The sequence below is a fragment of the Coenobita brevimanus genome, chromosome 97 (assembly GCF_032717465.1).
Source record: "Coenobita brevimanus isolate Jiangsu-jjx chromosome 97, ASM3271746v2, whole genome shotgun sequence".
NCBI classification, from domain to species: domain Eukaryota; kingdom Metazoa; phylum Arthropoda; class Malacostraca; order Decapoda; family Coenobitidae; genus Coenobita; species Coenobita brevimanus.
Genome location: NC_137050.1, coordinates 1,596,416 through 1,618,281, shown reverse-complemented (window position 1 = coordinate 1,618,281; position 21,866 = coordinate 1,596,416). Strand labels below are relative to the sequence as shown.

General features: G+C 40.1%; 1 protein-coding gene across 1 annotated transcript; it reads left to right on the top strand.

The window, feature by feature from the left end:
• Positions 1-4,198: 4,198 nt before the first annotated feature.
• On the top strand, positions 4,199-21,866 carry rept (RuvB-like helicase 2 rept). Its single transcript, XM_080283505.1, has 11 exons — positions 4,199-4,219; positions 6,082-6,216; positions 7,840-8,015; positions 9,467-9,695; positions 10,024-10,133; positions 12,230-12,348; positions 13,132-13,244; positions 14,014-14,234; positions 15,168-15,306; positions 18,397-18,499; positions 20,706-21,866. Exons 1-11 carry the CDS (start codon positions 4,211-4,213, stop codon positions 20,732-20,734), a joined length of 1,383 nt encoding a protein of 460 aa, XP_080139631.1. The 5' UTR covers positions 4,199-4,210; the 3' UTR covers positions 20,735-21,866.

The window sequence follows — 21,866 nt, the reverse complement described above, 5'->3', positions numbered from 1 at the left end:
AAAGCTAGAGCCCAACACATACCAAATTAATGTGGTTCTTCTGGGTGTGTGGATTTTCCACTCCAATATACCCTAAGCATGGCATCTAAGTTCTCTGAATACTAGCAGAGACAATGATGAACATAATGTTCATACAACTTAAATGGTACCAATTGTACAGTTGTTTTCTGTACTTTACCAGATTTCCACTATCCTGCATTTCTCTACCCTTTGTCAACTTTGAGCTATACACAATTACAAAGCATTAACATTTTTATCTTTGCTATTTCCCCCTGGTCTAAAGCCGCTCACTTCCATCAAAACGGAGTGCAATGTTGAATAAGCACAGGCTATACTGTACCTGTACAGTATAAAGGAGACTACACCTGCTATACAAACACGGTGTCTACAAATCTAGCTTGGGTTTACAAAGATTTACTGCAAGGAAATGGCTTAAAATAGGCTAGCAAGACTGAGGTTTTTTTTTTCTTCCACTGTATGAAAGAGCTAGAAAAAAAAAAAAATGCATTTCATTATGTTATGGCTACACTAAATAAATTTCTGTAAATGCAACTGGACTTCGTGGACACTATTTCACTTATACAGTAAAGTATATGCCACTGTGGATTTTTACTGCAAAGTGCTGCAAGTAAGAATGGGAATTTAACATTTTATTAAGGATGGGACAGCTGCTCTTAAAACATGACAACACAGTACAGTACTGGTATTCAGTACAGTACCTACTGCACATTGTTAATATCTTTGATTAACTTAGTGGTTTCACAGTCTTTATACTAGTTAACTCTTTCAAAAGTTTAGAGAGCTTTACTATTTTATTCCAGTAATTACCACGTAATTTAACTCAGATTAGTAGTCACTTCACATCCTCCAAGTGTTAGGATAGATACTGATGTACTGTATATACCAGCAGTTGCTATACTATAGGCCTATGGAGTATTGATGCTGTGTATGGTACTGGCTAAGACTACTAGCTAATGGTGTAGCCTACGTACAAAAACTAGTAAAACAGCTAACTACTATCATACCAGTAGGCTAGTTAGATTATAATGAGCTCAGCTTGTCTTTTCAGTCTAAATGTACCATACTTTTTTATCTGTTCTGTCCAGGTGTTCTATTCAACACTGGCAAGACCCTTCAGACATGATGCCTCACTACCAGTAGCTGCTCTTGACTGTCTTTTAGTAATCAAATTTACCCTTTTGCAGATTAGACCAATTCCCAACTGATGTAGCCTACTTCCGAGTAATTAACAGATCAAACCTTGCACAAGGTTTCCAGAAATGGTATTAACAATCTCAAGAGGCTAGCCCCCCCTTATGAAACCATGCTGTACAGTAACTGCAGCTAGTCTGCCCATGCCTGACATGGGCAAGCAGCTCAACTACAGGTCTGGTCATTCAAGTCACTATATTCATGCACAGTAATGGAATGATCCAGATATTGTACTAATATGAAAAGTAATTCTTACTGTTTTTTGTCAACAATATCCAAGCGTAGCCTGTCTGTGCACATGCACATAAGGATGTTAACAATACCAATGCACTCACAGGTGTGTGTATGGGTGGATCTGTTAAAGGAATGGAGATGCCACAAGTGAATAAAGTGTGGACTGTGGCTTGCTGAGTTCAAATAAGTTATGAGGTATGAAGTAAGATACCAAACTATCCAAACTATATGCAAAGACTACTGGTAGCTAATTACAGTATCTTTAGGAAAATGTAAACATACCATGACCACTACCTCAAACACTGGTAAAATGATGCAAAGTAAAACGTAACATCATAAAATGCCAAGGGTATCTGACTGACTTTCAGGTCGACCTGGTCACAAGGTCAATCTGTCCCCAGTCATTTCAACTCTACGTTGATGTAATTTAACCTACCGTATATCTTATCAACCCTGGTCTAATTTAACCTAACCTGAACTATTACAACTTAACCAGAATGACTTGGGGATGCATGTGTTTTGGGAGTAGATGAACTTGTAAGCTCTGGTTATAAGCCACTCACTCAGCATGATGATCTTGGAGGCCTGATTCATGGGAGGCAAGTTCAGAACAGCTGCAAGATGGCCTGGGTACAGCTGGGGCAGCAGATGAGTTGATATTAGAGAATGATGATATACTGGGTTCCAGCTCAAATGAATCTAGGTCAGGACTGTTGGGGTGAGGTATGTCTGGGGTTGATGTGGCAGAATGTGGCTGGGGTAGAGCTTGGGAGGTCAAGGATGGGTGAGGCTGGGACGAGGAGGGTGACGTAAGGTGAGATGACAATGAGGGCGAGGTTGGGTACGGTGAAAGTTCGGGTGAGGCATAGAAATCATAGAATGAGTCTGAGTAGGGTGGGGTAGGGTGAGGATGGGATGAGAGTGAGGCAGGTTGTGACGAGAATGAGTCTGAAGAGGGTGAGGTAGGATAAGGTGAGAATGGGGGTGAGGCTGAGTGATAATCCAAGAAGTCAGAAAAGGATGAAGAGTCAGATTCGAATAGGGATGAGGAGGGTGAAGAAAAGTATGAGAATGAGGTAGAGAGAGACTCAATTTGGGATGGGTGAGGTGTGAATAAGTATGCATGGGGTGAGGCAGGGTGGGGCTCAAATGGGCATGGGAAAGCTGAGGTTGGGTGAGGCTGGGTAGAAGAGGATGAGGTAGGGTGGGGCTGGGCTGAAGAGGGTGAGGTAGAGTGAAGCTGGTCTGAGATGGACAGGACAGAATGAGGGCAAGTGCCAGTATATGGGTCCACATATCTTGTGGGTGTCTCACTGTGTTTTTTCAGGCCACAGTAATAACCACCTTGACTTTGCACACCCATCTTTGCCATGAAATTATCCAATTCAGCATCAAAATCCTGCCTGGTGTGTGCATACATGTCACAGCCATAAATACTGTAGCAGAATTTAATAAGCCGGTTCAGATAATCCTCTTTGAGCACCCGGTCTTCAGGATTGTCTGTCTTCTTATACCCATGCTTGAAGAATGCAATCACTTTCGTTCCTAATTGACACTGCTCTCTTTGGGCTAACCTGGCAGCACGTCCCTTACGTATAATGGTCTTATGTCTTGTATACCTCTTTCGCCGGGTGCGGATGGGGCCTGTCTCTTCCTCATTCATTACTGGAGGTTCCTCTCCCTCCACCTTCTCCCACAATCCAACATAAGCGTATCTCTGACCTTCTCCATTGTATCCTCCGACTCTGGCCTTCGCCTTCACTCCTTGGTTTGCTAGAGTCATGCCCACATTGACAAGGTTGGCAACAATGTGGTTATTTTCGGTGCAAAATTGTTTATACTTCTCATACAGTTCGTCTCTGATCACTCTGTGACCTTTGAAATGTGTTACTCTGTAGTTTTGTGATAAGAATGCTTCAAAACCTTCCTTGCCACTGTAATTCACAGAGTTGGCCATAGTGACTTCTCTAACGAATGACTAACTTTTGTGACAGGAATAATGCAACACAAGAGTATTTCCAACCAACGGGAACAAAATAGCTGCGTTAAGCTCTTAGCAATAACTAGGCACAACTCAGGATTTTCCTGCCAAATTTCACAGCCACCACCACCACCACCATTCACAGCTTGTTTACGTTCCAGCCGTGGAAATTTAATTCAAAGATGGGGAGCTCGTATATAAAAGAAAAAAAATGCGAAATCTTATGTTTCGCATAAACTGTACATTATTTCGATGCAGTAAGTAAAATTCAAATTTGGGGTTAATATGCTTTCAAATATTTACAGATTTCTCCTGGAAGAGGCTATTGACCCTGTATTAAAGCTTCCCATAACCCGTTCAATAAGAGTGATTTTCAAAATAGAATAAAACAGACTGGACACGACAATGAAATAATAAAAGGCGTCATATGGTTTAAAGCGTCTATCTGCGATTGCCATGGCAACCACTGTAAGCCAATCCCAGCTCAGTATGTTGTTCTGAGACGAATTTCATAAAATATCTTAAACACCCACTGCGGTACACAGTCCTCCATATCAGTGATTCATTGCCAGAAATGCTTTATTTGTTGTATTTTTCATGTTGTTATTCGCTCTAGTTTGGTACTGAAGTCTCTGAATGCTTCACTGAGTTAGGATAACGTCATAAACAAACGACAATACATGCCATTACTCAAGAAATTTTATGAACCTCTACTTTGAGCTCAACCAATCGTAGCGTTGTTGCCTTCTGCGTCTACAGCGGCACCAACACATTTCTGGAGTCATGGCTGCAGTAAGTAATATGATATAAAATCATGGATTTATCAAATAATTTACTGTCTTGGAAATGTTGTATAGTTTACCGAGCAATGTAGGATAATTCAGTATATGTGTTCGACCAGATAAGCGTAAAATCATCGTACTAGCTTATGATTCTATACCAGCGCATGGTTTTCGTTGCCCAATAACAATTGAATCAACACAGCCCTTTGGTCTCTACGTTATATAGTGGACAGAGATAGATTACAGTTAGTTCATTCAGTCCAGTTACATATTATTGTGTTCTTGCAAGTGCATAACAATTTTATTAAGCTCAGGAGATATTTTGCCAAACAGGAAGGTTAACGTAACAATTTACGGTAGCCTTGGTGCAGGCAAGCTAATCGAAGTCGTCTGGTGAATATGACAGTTAATTTAATATAAGCCATGATGCCCAGGATATCAACTGAAAAAATAAATTTTATGTTATCTGGAAGCAGCAGAAAGCTCAGTATTGGATGTTTTACTGGCCTTTTTTCTCCTTTGTTGAGAGTTAATTTTACCCAGTATAGTAAAATCTTGTATTTTTATTGTTCAGCATATATAGATATGGACAGGCCAGATCCCTTCTCTTTTCTTAATAATTTGTTTGATTTTCTTACACTTAGTCTTTTCCTTGTGTGGGTTTACTCACCTGGTTGGCTAACCCTGTGATTTAACAGTTGGCAGAAATTTACTAGGTGAATAGGGTATCCCATATCTGCTGGCAAGCCAGCCCTATTGTTTATACCATATGCTTGGTAGACTGATAGCCTACCAGGAAGGGCTGAGTTGTATGCTATATGCCAGATGGTTTTACAGCTGCAGTAATTGGAATTTTTATAGAGGGCATCAGTCAACATATGTGAACAGAGTGACTGCTAGTAACAAGTGTAGATATCTTTTGAAAGAGTCGATAGAGCTAGTACTGACAGCCTCAACAGGCAGGGAGTTCCAGAAATCGGTATACCTAATGCAAAAGAACCTGCATATGCATTCCTTTGATGTGTGGATCAGTGTTGATTAGGTTAGGCTTGGTGTACGGTAAAGGCTTGTAATCTAATCAGTAATGAATGAATAATTATTTATTTATGAAAACAGAGGACCCAAGTTTTTAAAAAAATGTTTTTTGGATGTTTTGATTATTTGAATTATTGTGTTGTCAATTTATTGTACAAATTGTAATTTTCAGTAACATATTTCTACCTCAATACTCTCAACAGGCCAGAAAAGGCAAAGGGAATTTTGGGGTTATAATTGACACAGTTATAGAAAAACCTCTTTTAAAATGTAAGGAATGTTGGGGGGAAAAAAATCCTAGCTAAATTTTAGTGAAATTTATCTCTTGATTTTCAAGCTTTCTGTTTGTCTGATTGGTATGAGAAATCATAATTTGGTCCTAACCTGGGCAGTCTTCAGTTATAGCCCTTGTATGGTTCAAAGAGTTACTTATGAGCATTACACAAAGAAAGTAGTGGGTTGTAACCTATCTGTGAAAACAATATCCTTTGGGTCTGACCTTGACATAAATTCCATAATTAACATAATGCATCATTTAAGTTAGATTGGTGAAAAGTTGCCTCAGATTCCAAGGTTTTGAGGTTAATATAGAGATACAGGTATTTTACATGGTTTTTGGTGTGATAAGTTGAATTTTGTTATCCATTCCAATAAAAATAAATCGTTTATTGAGGTCAGAGGTTCATATTACAGTAAATGAAAAATGTGCTACACCAGAAATAGATATCAGGATCAAACAAATCTCACCAAAAATATTAGGGGAAAAAACAACATTTCATGTGTAAATTGTTGTGGTCAGAAATACAAATTCACGTACTTGTCACTTTTATATTTCAGGTAAGCTTAACAAGTGAAGAGCACGAGGTGACCAGGATTGAGCGCATTGGGGCTCATTCCCATATTCGAGGCCTGGGACTAACAGACGATCTCACTCCCAAGCCGTCAGCCCAGGGAATGGTTGGTCAGGTTAAAGTAAGTTACTGTTGTTGTTTGTGTTTTACTCTTTGTGATCTACCAGTACTGTATTAAAAAATATGTAGGAATTATTGGTGATCACAGTGGGATCTCCTGAATTGCGTGTTTCTAAACTGAATTCATAATATATAGCAGCAGTTCGCAGTGTCAGTAATTCACGGAAACTAAACAAAATTTGCGATTGCAGCCTCAAAAGTTAAAGTTTTCCGATGCGTTTTTGAACATACTTTATGCTATGTTTGCACAAATGGTGGTTTCTTAGTAAGTAAAGCTGTATGATAATGAGATTTTCCTCTTTGTATCAGGGAGGCAAATTTTGAAGCATAAAAAGATTGGGATGAGTTGCCAGATGATGCTAGAATGATTAACAATAGCAGTGTTTACTTATTTTATCTGCAGTTTTTAAGTTTCATGGAAGTTTGGTGGAATTTAGACATTGTCGTTTTCTTGATATCTGTAATTGTGGTAAAGTGGTTTCCATCAGGATATTATTTAGGCTTACCTTCCTGTGTGGATGTGGCGCAGATGCTGTGCATGAAACCTGCCTAGCAAAGCTGACAACACTCAGTCCCAGACCAGCTTCCTCTGTTCACCTTAATATCTTGTAATTTCCTTCTTGGGGGATCACAAAGGAGTCAGAAAAGTCGTATAGAAAGTCCGTCAGTGTTATTGCACCCAAATGCAGCACAAGCAAACCATTATTATGGGCAAAAACTCACCAATAAATGAACGCAGCACCTCCGCCCCCCCTCCATTTTCCGCTACAAACAGTTTGGTCTGGCAGCATTACAATTTGGCTATTTTCTCGGTGTTTACATAATTACGTAGTGTTGGTGTTTAAAACGGAAATCTTCGGTAGCTTAGATTAACAAAATCTGCTGAAATTCAAGCATTATTTTATTCAACCAATCATGTATCACAGTAGGTGACAAGATGTATTGTTAGACGAATCTGCAGTCAGCCAGCACCCAGACTGTGAGGCCGTAATCCGCCTCAAGCCTTGGAACCCCTCCCCCCTCCATTCAAGCAATGTTGTAAGAATCTTACGATAACTATTGTTCAGTTCCATTAAATGCTTTATTAATTTCTTTTCCAGATTGCAGGTGTTCATTGGTGACCAGTTTGATGTAGGTTCTAGGGTAAGGGGGACAACTTTTCCAAAATGAAAGACTCATAAGTAACTTCTCCCGTAAGATATTATTAAATCGCAAAATTCCCAAATCACAGCATGTGCCCAGTCTCATAAGACAGCGATTTAGGAGATTCCACTGTATATTTAGTTTCATCTTGTTTTATTAGCAAGGTTGGCAGTATATTATCATAGCTACAGAGTTTCTGTTGAAGCTTAAACCAAACATTTTGTACAGTACCTAATCAGTTTGGGAAGATATTAAACCAAAAAGGTTGAGAGTACAATAGAGGCAAAAGTACATGTAGCTTTGCATGCCAGTTTAATACAGTTGTTACTTAGCCTTTTGTGCTGCTGTAGTGTAATAGGTTTGCATGTTGCCTCATGGGTGAAGGTGTGCATTTAAGTACTGTTGATTTTGGCGTAAACTTTTTCTGTTCCTTGCTATTGGTCCCCACTTGGCTACACCATTCAATTATTTGTATTTGCAGGCACGGCGGGCAGCAGGTGTGGTGCAGAACATGATCAAGGAGGGAAAGCTGGCTGGGCAGGCAGTACTGATAGCAGGCCAGCCAGGAACAGGGAAGACTGCCATAGCACTTGGCTTGGCTCAGTCACTTGGCCCTGACACACCATTCACATCCATCTCGGCTTCAGAAATTTATAGGTACATTTTTTTCCAGCAGAGGAAATATATGATTTCGACGTCAATATGTTCACTAAAGTAATGTGAGTGTACATGAGAAGGGGATTGTATATCTGAGGGATGAAAATGTGATAGTGTCACATCCAGTGTTCCATTTCATCACCCAAGTCATTGATGACTGTACAGAACTGCTTAACATTTCCTCACAAAGTACTGAGTAATATGTATGTTGTTGCATGATGATTAAATTTTGCTCCTGTAAGTTGATTCAACATGAATTATTACCAGTAGGTTAAGTGGTTGGTGTGGGCGCTTATCATCCACTCACGCGATGTAGTGCTGCTTGCCAGTGCCTACCTTTTCCTTTCTTCCTTCTTTCCATCTTTTCTTGTCTTTCTTTCCTTCATTCTTTCCTCCTCCTCCTGTCTATGGGTGACTCTACACTGAGTGATCAGTCAAATTGTTTCCTGTACACCAGGAAACCATTTACTATGCCGGGTGGTAACCATGTAACCAGATTATGGGACCTGATGGTTTAGTGGGCGGTTAAGGCACTCCAATTGGATTGAGCTTGTGCAGGTATATATCCAAGGGTGGTTGGGGTTTATTGCTCTTGTAATCCCATTTAGGGATGAGTGAGATTGGTCTCTGTCATCTTAAATGTCAGGACCAACTTGCCTAGCCCCGGGTTCCTACGCTCCTCATGGGGCAACACTGTATTAGATGAATGAATGAATGAGTTATTTGTGAGCAGCATGTGGAGTTACATGGAGAGACAGACTGACAAATGAGGAAGTGAAGGAACATTGTGGTGTGGATGTGATAGAAAGTGTTACGAGAAATACATTGAGGTGGTTTGGCCATATGGAGAGGATGGAGAGTGAGAGACTAACAAGGAGAGTGTATGTGAGTAAGGTGGAGGCTGAGGATGAGATGGAGGGATGGAGTGGAGAGGTATATTAGAGAGGGGGGTGTGAGCTGAGGGGTAGGGCAGTGAAATGGTGGAGGACAGGGCAACTAGGAGACGATTTATTTGTGGCCACCCCTGACGGGATTAAGGCGTCTAGCAATAGATAGAAAGATCTTTTCAAATTATATATACTGTCACTGGGAATTGTACTGGATTTCTTGGTATGCTTTCAGTGTGCAGTAAGAGCTCATTCATTTGATGTAAGTGCAAGTACTGTACCTGTATTTATTACTTTCACTTTTCTTTTCATTTACAGTCACTGAAACTGAGTTATCTCCGTTTGGAGATTCCTTTTTGCTGGCAGAATTTCATTGTCTGCTTATGGAAAAGTAGGTAGTAAGCATCTCACAGTGATTATTTTGGTAACCATAAATACCGAGTACACAGAGGAATGATAAAAGAATTTAGTTCTAAGCAGGTTTTTGTGATATCTTCACTTTTACAGAATTACAGTGTACAGGTTTTTCCGATATCTGGGACCATGACAATAAATACTTTGCAGTTTGGGTATGTCCAAGACTGAGGTGCTGACACAGGCATTCCGTCGGTCTATTGGTGTTCGCATCAAGGAGGAGACGGAGATTATTGAAGGTGAAGTGGTGGAGGTTCAGATTGACCGCCCAGCCACTGGCACAGGAGCTAAGATTGGCAAGCTTACCCTCAAGACTACAGAAATGGAGACAATCTATGACCTTGGAAATAAGCTCATAGAGGCACTTACAAAAGAAAAGGTGAGGTATAATCATTGCCATTCACTTATGGTACATCGCCACACCATGTTTCGGGTCATATAGCTGTTGTTATATAATGTTGGTCATGGCAGCCGAGTTAAAAGAGTATTGCTTGGCTGTAAAATACCAGCATTTGAGCTGCTCTGGTCCTTGCATTTTATTTGCCATCTTTAAGATTTATTTTTCCCCATGTCTTTCTACTGAAGATACAGTAAGTCCCTCACACTTAGATAGTAAGAGAGAATTAGACTGATGAATGCTCCTAATGGGGGAACACTGGATTTGATGATGAATGAATGAAGAAATCATTCCTCTGATTTTTTTGTAGGTACAAGCTGGTGATGTGATAACAATTGACAAAGCAACGGGAAAAATAACCAAATTGGGTCGGTCATTTACAAGAGCACGAGACTATGATGCCACAGGTCCACAAACCAGGTGAGATGCAGAGATTCTTGAAATAGAACATTGATATTTAAATGTTTAATTAATGCATGTGTCTTTAATTTGTATCATGGTTTCTCTCATTTTGTTTCATTTCATTTCATTTTGTTTTTGAAGGCTCTAACATGTTTGCATGCATTGGCCTTGGTCACCTAATGGCAGCTTTCCATGCTGCTTATCTCTGGCAGCTTCACTATTTTGTCCCTTATCACTGAGGTCACACTCGATGACCACGTCCCAGGTCTTTTTTGGTCTACCTCTTGTTACCCTACCCCTAATATTAACATTTTCACTTTCTGCACCCAGTTATCATCCCCTGTCCTCTCCACATACCCAAACCATCTCAGTCTACCCCTCCTTATCACAACATCAATATGCACCAGTCACATCTACTTCTCAACTCCTCCATTGTAAACCTAGCCCTCGAGGCCTCGGACTCAGGGAAACACTGTGCATCCACCAAATCATTGTCATTTCTGTACATCTGAGCTTGCGAATATCCTCTTCCTATACTGCCCAGGTCTCGTTACCATACAGCATTACACCTAACACATGTTGCCTACAAAGATCTGTTACCATGGAGGGAGGGCCTTTTGGTGTCAGGAGAGGCAACAGCTCTCTGAACTTTCCAACCACACCTCATTCTAGCCACAGAGCTAGCTCCTGCCCCACCTCCAGCAAATAACATGTCTCCAACTGAACAAAACTCTTCCACACACTCAAGACACTCACCAGCAAGTTCAGTCCATTCACGCCTGGCAATCCCCACATGCTCACCCCGACACATTGCACATATGAAAACAGCATTATCTCGCAGTCTACCTCTAATACCACTACGTCACTTACGCACGCACCTATCACAAACGCAGCACAAGTTGGAATTACTTCCCACACCCTTGTGGTAAATTGCACATGGCCACTCCCCTTCTTCTGTAAGACTAATATTCTAATCATCATCTCAGACACATTACGGTATGTCATCATAGGAAGCCCCAAGGAGAGGTACAATTGCATGCAAGAATTCCATTTCTCTTCCTTACCATCAGTAGCTCATAACATTATATTAGTTTTGGTACCATAGTTAAAAGTAACAGTTACTTAAAAGTTACCATTTAACAAACCAAACAGACTGTAATGACTGCCTGCAACTTTACCGAGACGTTATGGGTTACTGAAGGTAATGAGGAGGAACATAACTTCGCAGGGTACTGTGCCTGTGGCAGACTCATCCACTGAATAAATTCTCTGTGTTGCTTATGCTTTTCAAGTCACTGACTTTGTTCTTCTCCTCTGTCACTGAGTTAATGTTTATTAGATTTTGTTACTTGCGACTAGGGAAATGGGAGACCTTCCATAGCTGCAGTAAGTTCTCATAGTAAGTCACCCTCCTCCCCCCTCCCCCTTTTTTTTTTCTCTCTCTCCACTATTTTTGCTGTTAACAGTACATTACAGGGAAGAGTGCTAATGAATATCTCATTGCAACTTCTAAAGCTGGTTTGCCAGTAACCTCAGATATAGCTTCAGGTTGATTTAGCACTTTTATACCATATCAGTGGATTTTCCTTATCTCTGTCTTGTTTCCTTTTGTATTTACTAAGGCATTCTGTATATCGATAGCCAGAATCCTTAATCCGGGAAGGGATGGCTACAAGTAAATTGCATTCACATCACCTTGTCCTCTTTCATCAGGCTGCCCTTTCTCCAGGTCACACCTGGCTCATTAATGTGCCTTTCTAACCCATCCCTCCTTTTCAACCTCGGTCTCCCCTTTCGATCCTACTCAGATACACTCTTGTAGTCGGTCTCTTATTTTCCCTTCTGTCTACATGGCTAAACCATTTCAAGATACTGTACAGTACTCCTAACACGTCAACACCAGAACTCCTTGACTTCCTCATTTGTCTGTCTGTCTTTTCATACAAGTTCACATGTCCTTTTCATAACTGTTTTCAACTTAACTGACTTACAGACTTGTCTTCCAGCTGAGTCCACACTTCATTGCCATACATTAGGGTTAGGTTCACAATACTGAACTGTCATGCAGTGACTTAATTATCAGGTCTTCAGTTGAGTTGCTAGTTCTCTTTCAGATTTGTACAGTGTCCAGAGGGTGAGCTTCAGAAGAGGAAAGAAGTGGTACACACTGTCACTCTTCATGAAATTGATGTTATCAACAATCGCACACAAGGCTTCCTTGCTTTGTTTTCAGGTATGATATTTACAGTTCATATTAGTAACTAGTATGTGCCATCACAATATTCAGCACTAACGTTATAGCTTAGCACTTGGTACTACATTGCATGAATATACTGTATGTGATAATCAAGGGGTAAGGGAAGTTATGTACCTGGTACAACAAATTAAATTGTTGTCACTCTCATCTTAAATGTCAGGACCAAATTGCCTAGCCCAGGGCTCCTACGCTCCTCTTGGAGCGACATAGGATTGGATGATGGATGGATGGGTGGATGGATTCAAGCTTGCATTGTACAGTTAAGTTCTGATTATCGTGAATGTTAAAATGAGATGACATATGAGAGAAGAAAAACCTTGATGACTTCCAGCTATTCTTTTGATGCCATGGCAGTTACTGTTAATTGGTAAATAGTGGAAGGGGGTCTCCACCATCCACTAATGCATTGCTTCTTTCACATACGGTACACTGAATGGCAAGCCAGCTTGTTTCTTGTAGCCCAGGAATCTATTTATGGTACCTCATTGAGTGGCAGCCATATAACCAGATGGATGCCTGATGGGTTAGTTGGTAATGAAACTCCACTTGAGTGTATTTCAGAGGGGTAGTTGGGATTTGTGGCTCACATAATTCTGTTTGGGGGCAGGTTACATCCCAGTAACTTTCGCCTTAAAAGTTTAGACTAAGTAGCCTAACCTTGACCTCATAGTGCTAATGATTGGAGAGCATAGGATTGGATAATTTATTAATAGATTGAATGATTTATTATTTGGTCAGTGGATTAATTAATTATTTCAGGTGACACTGGTGAAATTAAAGGTGAGGTTAGGCAACAGATCAATGCCAAGGTTGCTGAATGGCGGGAGGAGGGGAAGGCTGAGCTTGTGCCAGGAGTTCTGTTTATAGATGAGGTGAGGACTGCTGTAAGGCATGTAATCACTTTATTGTGATCCTGTCATTTGGGAAAGGAGGTCTGGATGATGATGATGATCATATATATATATATATATATATATATATATATATATATATATATATGTGTGTGTGTGTGTGTTTATTACTCATGCTTCCCAGGTGGGGGGTTGGCTGACATACCCCTTGCAGGGAAAATTTGGCAGTGCTATAATAAACATTACCAAAAATAACTTCTGACCTCAAGCAGTAGAATGATATAGTATTGAAAAGGAAGTAAGAAATACTATACAATACAGTAAAACCTCACTGTAACGGAGTAATTGAGGCCCAAGCCATTCTGAAAAAAGCGACATCCGGACTTCCTTCTGCTAACCCGGACTTTATGTGATATATCAGACATTAATCCAGATCGCACCAACAGTTTTTAAACTGTTTTCACTACTGTTGCAGTGCTGTACTGTATTGTACATTCACTACAATAATCAAATGATGGTGTAATATATATAATAATGCCATACTGTACACTGATAAACATATATTTTATTTACCTTATTGTGGTGAACATAGCTGAAGTGGTCAAGCGTCTGGACCAACTGGCTTTATTGGACTTATTCTGGTATATAAGAATTTAGTCCAGTTGGCTCCTTGATTCCGATAAAAGTGAATTCCGGTCTACTGAAGTTCGTTATATCGAGGTTTTACTGTATATTTACTCATACTGCTATAATCTGAGAAGAGTGTAGTAATGCATTCATTCCTTTACAGGTGCACATGTTAGACATTGAATGCTTCTCATTCCTTAACCGAGCTCTGGAGGATGATATGGCACCTGTAGTGATTGTGGCCACCAATCGAGGCATTACACGCATAAGAGGCACACAGAATATGTCCCCACATGGCCTCCCCATTGATATGCTGGATAGAATGATCATCATCAAAACATCACCTTATGCAGACACTGAAATCAGAGAAATTTTGAAAATAAGGTTTGTACAGTATGGTACTTCAGGACATTAGGAATAAGGGATGCATTTAAAGACGGTTTGGACTCCAAGTGACATTATGTAGCATATAGTTGGTAATTTCTTACCCTCAAAAAGTCCACAGAAGTGTCAGTCTTGTGCAAGTGACAAGATGCTTATGTGAATGTGGCCAGAATTTTAAAATGATTAAGTAAAGCTGCAACCTGTGACAACAAATGGGTACTTAAGCATCACCAAAATGTAGAAAAAGAAAAAAAATACAAAATTAAAAAGTGCACGTCTTACTGTTGCATGCCAGTGGCTGTTTGTATCTGTCCCCCATGCTCTCATTGTGACGTATGTTCTCTGTCTTCATGATGGCTGCCCTACCTTTATTGTATCTTGGCTATATATGGATTGACTATCAGGTGTTTGTCAAGGGCATCTCTGTAAAGAATATTTATGTGTAGATTGTTAGGTTTAGATGAAGCCAGGATTCTGGAGACTTGAATGATCATGTGGCCCATATTACTGTTCACACTGTTGTTAGTTTTCCCACTTTTGGACTTTTTCCTTCTTTCTTTTTTGTTGCTACTTCACCTGATTGATAGGTGAGTAAAAAAGATCAGGATGATAGAGTGATAGCAGATCACATTATATAGCCAAGCAGTTGATTATGCTTTGACTACATGCATTTGTCTTGTGCTTATTGTATGTTATCATAACTTGGTGGAAACAGGTTTGGATGAAGATGAATTCAGAATATTTTAAACCTATAATTTTAATAATGGCACTTTGTAACTTGGTGCAAGCGAAAGAAAATTCATATACAGTATACTTTATGAATTTCATGGCACTATGCTTCACTTATAAAATCAAATATTACTGTACAGCAGTAATATCCACACATGACAGCAAAACTGAGACACAGTACTGTAATCCTTTCTACCCCGTCAGATGTGAAGAAGAAGACTGTGATATACACGATGATGCCTTGGTGGTATTAACAAAGATTGGTTTAGAGTCGTCTCTACGGTATGCCATCCAACTCATCACCCTGGCCAACCTCGTAGCTATAAAGAGGAAAGAAAAGCAGGTAAGGAAAGAAAGACAGACAAGAACAGAAAATCAGGTGAGAAAAATAGGTGTAACTTTTTTTTTTTTTTTTTTTTTTTTTTTTTCCCCCCCTCCAAGGAGGAGGATACAGAGAAGGGTTTGCTCTCAGTTGCCTCAGACAGCTGAGTCTCAGTTAGGAAGAGAAAGTGAGGTTTAGAGGAGGAGAGGCAGTGCTCAACAGAGAGAAAGTTAGAGGAAAGGCCACAAATGTTGCAGAAATGAAGAAGTGAGTCAGACAGTGGTTCCAGGCATCTCGTTGGGTCATCATCAGGAGAGGAGTGGATGGTGGGGGCATTTATGGTCCCCCCCCCCCCCGGGACTCTGAGGCTTGGTTAAATAATGCCATATTGGTTGAATTTTGAATAGGAAGTGTAGTGTATAATGTGAATGTAGTTTGGTGTTGACAGCTAGAGAAACTTGTATTGGAGAATATGCTGGCCTACCCTCTGTGTTACTGAAACACTGAAAAAGTTCAGCAAAGGAGGATGGTCTGGAACTAGTCCCGAAGGCTGATGAAACGGGAGCTCCAGCTCTCCCTGTCACCAGCTTTCCATCCACGTGGGAGTACCACCCTGCTTGACTGGTGCCACAGTCTACTCCCTCTAACAACTCATTTATTCTTTTGTTGGAGAGAGATTGACGTACCGTGCAGAATCTTCTATTTGTTAGGGATCTGGACAACACAGTGCTGTATAATATTCATGCGCCCCTTAACATCCTTCCTCACAACGTCTGTTTGCTTTAATGCCCAAGGACCCATAAGAATACATTGATGTCTGGGGACCCATAAAAATACATGTATAATAGAAATTTAAAAACCCATCCGAAGAACTGGACGTACCGAGTGTATGCAGGCACAAAGCAGTGTTGCTGCCTGATAGCCAGCCAGCATTTGAAAACAAAGTGGCTATGCTGCCAGCCCTATGATACGCAGTACTGTACATGTATAACCTATACAGGTATGCTGTAATACTGTTCATATGTCTTCATATTTTTACTTTTTTTCTGCACTTACATAAAAGCAGTAAAAAATATACCAAAAAGCCATAAAAAGTTTACTAACAAGCAGTAAGAAGTTTATCGTGTAACAGTGTCATCAACACCAGCTGCAGGCAGCTGCATCCAGTTGCATGTTCACCGCTGCTTTAAAGTGTTCTTGTCTACCTTTGCATCAGGTTTACATAGCAATCTGCATTGCCCAAGGGTTTATCATGACTCCCAAATGTAGCAGTATGAGTCCAAGTGATTGTTAAGCTATGTATTTTACAGGCTGTGTATTATTGTCTTAATTTGGGCTTTTTATACTGTACTGTACATTAAAAGTAATAGACAGTACATTATTTACCATGTACCTGTATACATAGTACAATATACAGTATACAGTACAGTGCATAAGTTACGGTGGTTGCATAACATCCAGATTGCTTAACGTCCTATTTTTGAAAACGTATCATGGATACTAAGAGGCACATTGCTGTAATCAGCCCACTTTGATTTTCAGTTATCAGGGTGGTAGGTGCATAAATTTGTGTGTAACATAGTATTATAAGGTTTAAGAAATATTCACATTTCAGTTAAAAGTCGTGTGATGGGCAACTATGTTAGCTTTAATATTGTTATTCACAAGCAGGTGTAAATTTTGACAGGTATTTGTCTGCTGAATTGTTGAATAGCTTGAAGAATATATGACTTCTTACACACAGTGGAGAAATGATGAAGCATAGAACTGCTCACTCGGCAGTCTAATGCCAAATGAGGTACCATTTGGTGTGATTGTGTCAGATATCTCCAGTCTTTATTTTATCCTTGAGATTATTATTCCAGCCCTATCATCCTTCCCAACATAAACTCAATTTATATCTGTAATCCTCTTACACATTACCTCTCACCTCCCTTTTTATTTTGTTATTATTATAGTATGGTAGGTGGGGATGCTCACCATCCACTCACTCAATGTTGTGCTGCTCTCGGTGTCTGCCCTGTCCTCACCTCCATCCTTCTTTCCTTCCATCTTCTTCTGTCTTTCCTTCATTCTCCTTCATTCTTTCTTCGTCTTTCTGCCTACGGATGACTTTGCACTCCCTCTTCTGTCTTTCATTCCTTCATTCTTTCCTCTTCCTTGTGCCTGTGGATGACTCTACACTGAGTGACAAGCCAAATGGTTTCCTGTACACCAGGAAACCATTTACTACGCTGGGTGGTAACTATATAACCAAATCTTGGCACGTGGTGGTTTAGTGGGTAATTATTGTGCTCCAGTCAGATTAAGCCGGTGAAGGTTTATATCCAAGGGGTGGTTGGGGTTTATTGCTCATGTAGTGCCACTCAGGGATGAGTGAGGCTGGTCACTTTCATCTTAAATGTCAGGACCAACTGCCTAGCCCCGGGCTCCTACGCTCCTCATGGGGCAACGTAGGATTGGATGATGGATGGGTGGATGGTAGGTGGGGATGCTCACCATCCACTCAATGTAGTGCTGCTTTTGGTGTCTGCCCCTTCCTCTTCTTTCTTTCCTCTTCCATCTGCCCACAGGTGACTACACTCCCTCTTCTTCTCTCCTTCACTCTTTCCTATTCCCTCTACCTAAGGGTGATTCTACACTGATTGACAAGCCAAATGGTTTCCTGTACACAGGAAACCATTTACTCCTTTTGGTGGTAACCATATAACCAAATTATGGTGCCTGGTGGTTTAGTGGGTTGTTAAGGCACACCAGTTGGATTGAGCCTGTGTAGGTTCATATTCAAGGGGTGGTTGGGGTTTATTGCTCATGTAATACCACTCAGGGATGAGTGAGGCTGATTTCTCTCATCTTAAATGTCAGGACCAACTTGCCTAGCCCCAGGCTTCTATGCTTCTCATGGAGCGGCATAGGATTGGATGATGGATGGATGGATGGATTATTTATTCATTATTATTATTATTATTACAGTATTTTACTTTTATATTATGTTTTATAAATTGATAAAATTGACCTTGATGTTTTAATACATCATATTCAGAGAACATATAGGATTGGATGTAGGGGAACTGAAATAAATTAAATACTACATACCCTTGCATTCCTCAGATCGGCATCAGTGATGTGAAGAAAGTATATCAACTCTTCATTGATGAAAGTCGATCTCAGAAGTTCTTGAAAGAGTATGAAGATGAGTTCATGTTTGATGAAGGTGAGTGATCATCTTTTGTTGATGTATTTGACATGATGATAATGATTTGATGTAATGTGCAAGTTAACATTAAGTATCCAAAGGAGCACACTCAATCTTTCATCACCATGGTCACACATTTTGGCATGTACATGCTTTCCAGTATATTTTGTAAGGATGGAAACAGTATGAAGGGTTTCATTGCCTACCTTCATAACACACATTTCAGACTTTAATCTTGCTTAATGTACAGTGTTTTCATTACAAACAAAGCTTGAGGTGACATGATTTCAGAAACGAAGACTGCAAGCATTGAAAATCATATTCTTAATGCAACATGAACATTAGCTGCTAAAGACAGATATACCAGAATTAGTTCCTTTTATAAAATTTGGTTTGGATAATTCCAGAATAGTGAGATGCATACAGGTTTCTGTGGCTGTGAACTAAGAAATTGTGAACAGGATTATATGAGTTCAAACAAATTCACTTCCCTAATTTGTTTAGAACTATTATATACATTTATAGCTTGGTGAGGGAATATCAATTCCCCCTCACCCAAACTTGGGTTGGGAAAAGAGGTCCGGATGATGATGATGATGACAACGATGATGGTATATCTTTCGTTGGTGAGTAATCCCTCTATTATCCAGACGGCCATTACCTGGACGCTGTGATTTGTCTGTTTGAAACCATTATTCGTACTTTGCCCCCCCCCATAATATCCAGACAAAATGCTTGAGTCTGGGCAGAAATTATGGCCACACAAACATTTTCACGCACGGCTGGGTGGGAATAACCTTGTTGTAGTGCTCTGTCCGGCTAGGTAATTCACCCAGCAACCGCTAGAGACTCCATTAGTCATTCACAGTTCCTGCGCAGCGTTGGTGTAGTAAACATATCCTCGCGAACAGTTGTTATGGCAGTGCACGTGGTGGCTTTTGTGGTTGTTTCTTACCTGCTGCAAGCCTTGCTGTTCCTTGCATGTCTCTTCCTATGGTATGTGTGATGGCCCCTTCACCAGGGAAAAGGAAGAGGGTAGTGATGACTGGAGAAGCACAAGATCCTGGGTAAGATTGATGAGGGATGGCCTAATTGTGATTTTATTCGAGCTTACTGTACTGTACCGTGATTTTATTCCATTCTACCATTATGTTTTGTGTGCCCACTGCATTTTTCTTGAGTAGCCTTTTTTTTTTTCATGATTCATGTTACTGCAGGGTATGACCCTGGAGTGGTAATTGCTTGTCTGTGGTTAATGGGTCTGCTTGTCCATTGTAATTGCTTGGCTGTGGTTTATAGGTCTGCTTGACCAGATGGAGTAGTGTCAAACAACAGGAACAAGTGTTGTACGATGTACTGTAGTGGCCTTTTACACTGGCTTTCAAAGTTAGGTTATGTACAAAGGGGGGATAGGGGAAGAGTCCATTATCTGGACAGAGCCATTACCTGGACATGCCCTTGGCTCTGTTACATCGGATGATCGAGGGATTACTGTACATACTGTGTTGTTTTCAAATTTTTTGTATCTGGATGAAAATTATTGCCAAATTATTATTATTATTATATTTATTTATTTTTTTCACACCGTGTCCCCTTTATTTTGATAAGCTCTAAGGCATTGCTTCTGGATAGAGGACTTAAGTTTGAAGTGTGTAGCACTTTATGACCAGATGCCCATCCTGATGTCTGTGTCAGTGACTCTTGGTTGAACTCATACTTCTGACCTTTCGGCCAGAGCGGAGTGCTTTAACCCACTGAACCACGGCTGCTACAATGAAATGATAAATTTGATTAACATTACATTCTACAGATAATCAGTTTGGTTCCACTTTATTTATCATAAAACTCTTCCACTACCTCATTCATATAGAGATACCATTGCTCGGTCTTTCAGCATTATTTTTAGTCTCTAATTACCATTCTCATCCTTAATCCTGCAGGGTCCTCTCATTTTCACCCTGTATACCAGTCATAAGGTCCAACAAACCTGTGTACTGTCCTCTCACCTTTCTCATGCCAGTAACACTCAAAGGCATCCTTTTTTCAATAAACACAATCAATCAGGCTACTTTCAACTATCACCAAAGTGTTTCATAATTGTGTTTTCATGGTACAGTGTATTTTCTTTGAGTTTGAATTATGAGGTACTATGCACAACTTCCTTATTGAACCATATGTCTTAGTTGCCATCCCATTTTAATTTCCATATTTTTCTTATTTTCAGGAGCTGAGGGTGCTATGGAAACAAGCTGAAGCATTTGAACAACTGGACATAAGAATCTGCATGTTGAAAGTGAAAACTTAAGATTCATATCAACAATATATCATTAAGTAAACATTCCACTGGCATAAATAAAAAAAAGAAAAAGTTACTTTCCATATTCTTCATGTTTAAACAGAAAATCCATGGAAATATAGGATGTTCAAGTGAAATTCTACTATTGATTATACTCATCCGTTCAAATCAGCAGATCATAGAACTTGATCTTTAGTTACTGTAGGGATGTACTTATCTCATAAGAGGCTGTACTCCTTAAACAATATCCAGGAAATCTGGTCTGATAGTTTTACTTACCCAGTTCTGTATCATTATTGTTACTGGTAATGGTTATTTGAGCATACATACGTATATACATCATCTGATCCTGTGTTGCCTCAAGAGGAGCACAGGAGCCAGGGGCTAGGCAAGTTGGTTCTGACATTTAAGACGAGAGTAACATGCCTCACTTATCCCTGAGTGGCATTACGTGAACAGTAAACCCCAACCACCCCTTGGATATAAACTTGCACCGGCTCAATCCGACTGGAGCGCCTAAATTACCCACTAAACCTCCAGGTGCCATAAATTGGTTATATGGTTACCAACCAGCATAGTAAATGGTTTTCTGGTGTACAGGAAACCATTTGGCTTGTCACTCAGTGTAGAGTCACCTGTAGACAGAAGCAAGGGGAAAGAATGAAGGAAGGAAAGACAAGAGGAAGGCAGGAGAGAAAGAAGGAAGAGGGGAAAGGGTAGTCATCCAAGAGCAGCACTATATTATTTGATTAAAATATTAAATGATTTCCAAAGCTTTCCAGTTACTGGGTAGTTATTCAAGAAACAATATAATAATTTCAGTCAGTGTTGGTAATCATAGTACCTGAACAAGAGTTATAGACACCTGCCCAGTGTGGGGCTGCCAGAAAGAACTTGCCATGAACATAAACTTTCTTCTTTAGGGGTGATATGAGGGAGATATGTATAAAGACTACAGTAAAATTAGTACAAAGCAGCTTGATAAGGTGTATGGAGAGATGATTAAAGCTGATCTACCACTTCTCCTAAAATTACAGTACTGTACCAGCTGTATGGAAAAATTTAAGATATTCCTAAACATCAGTAGCA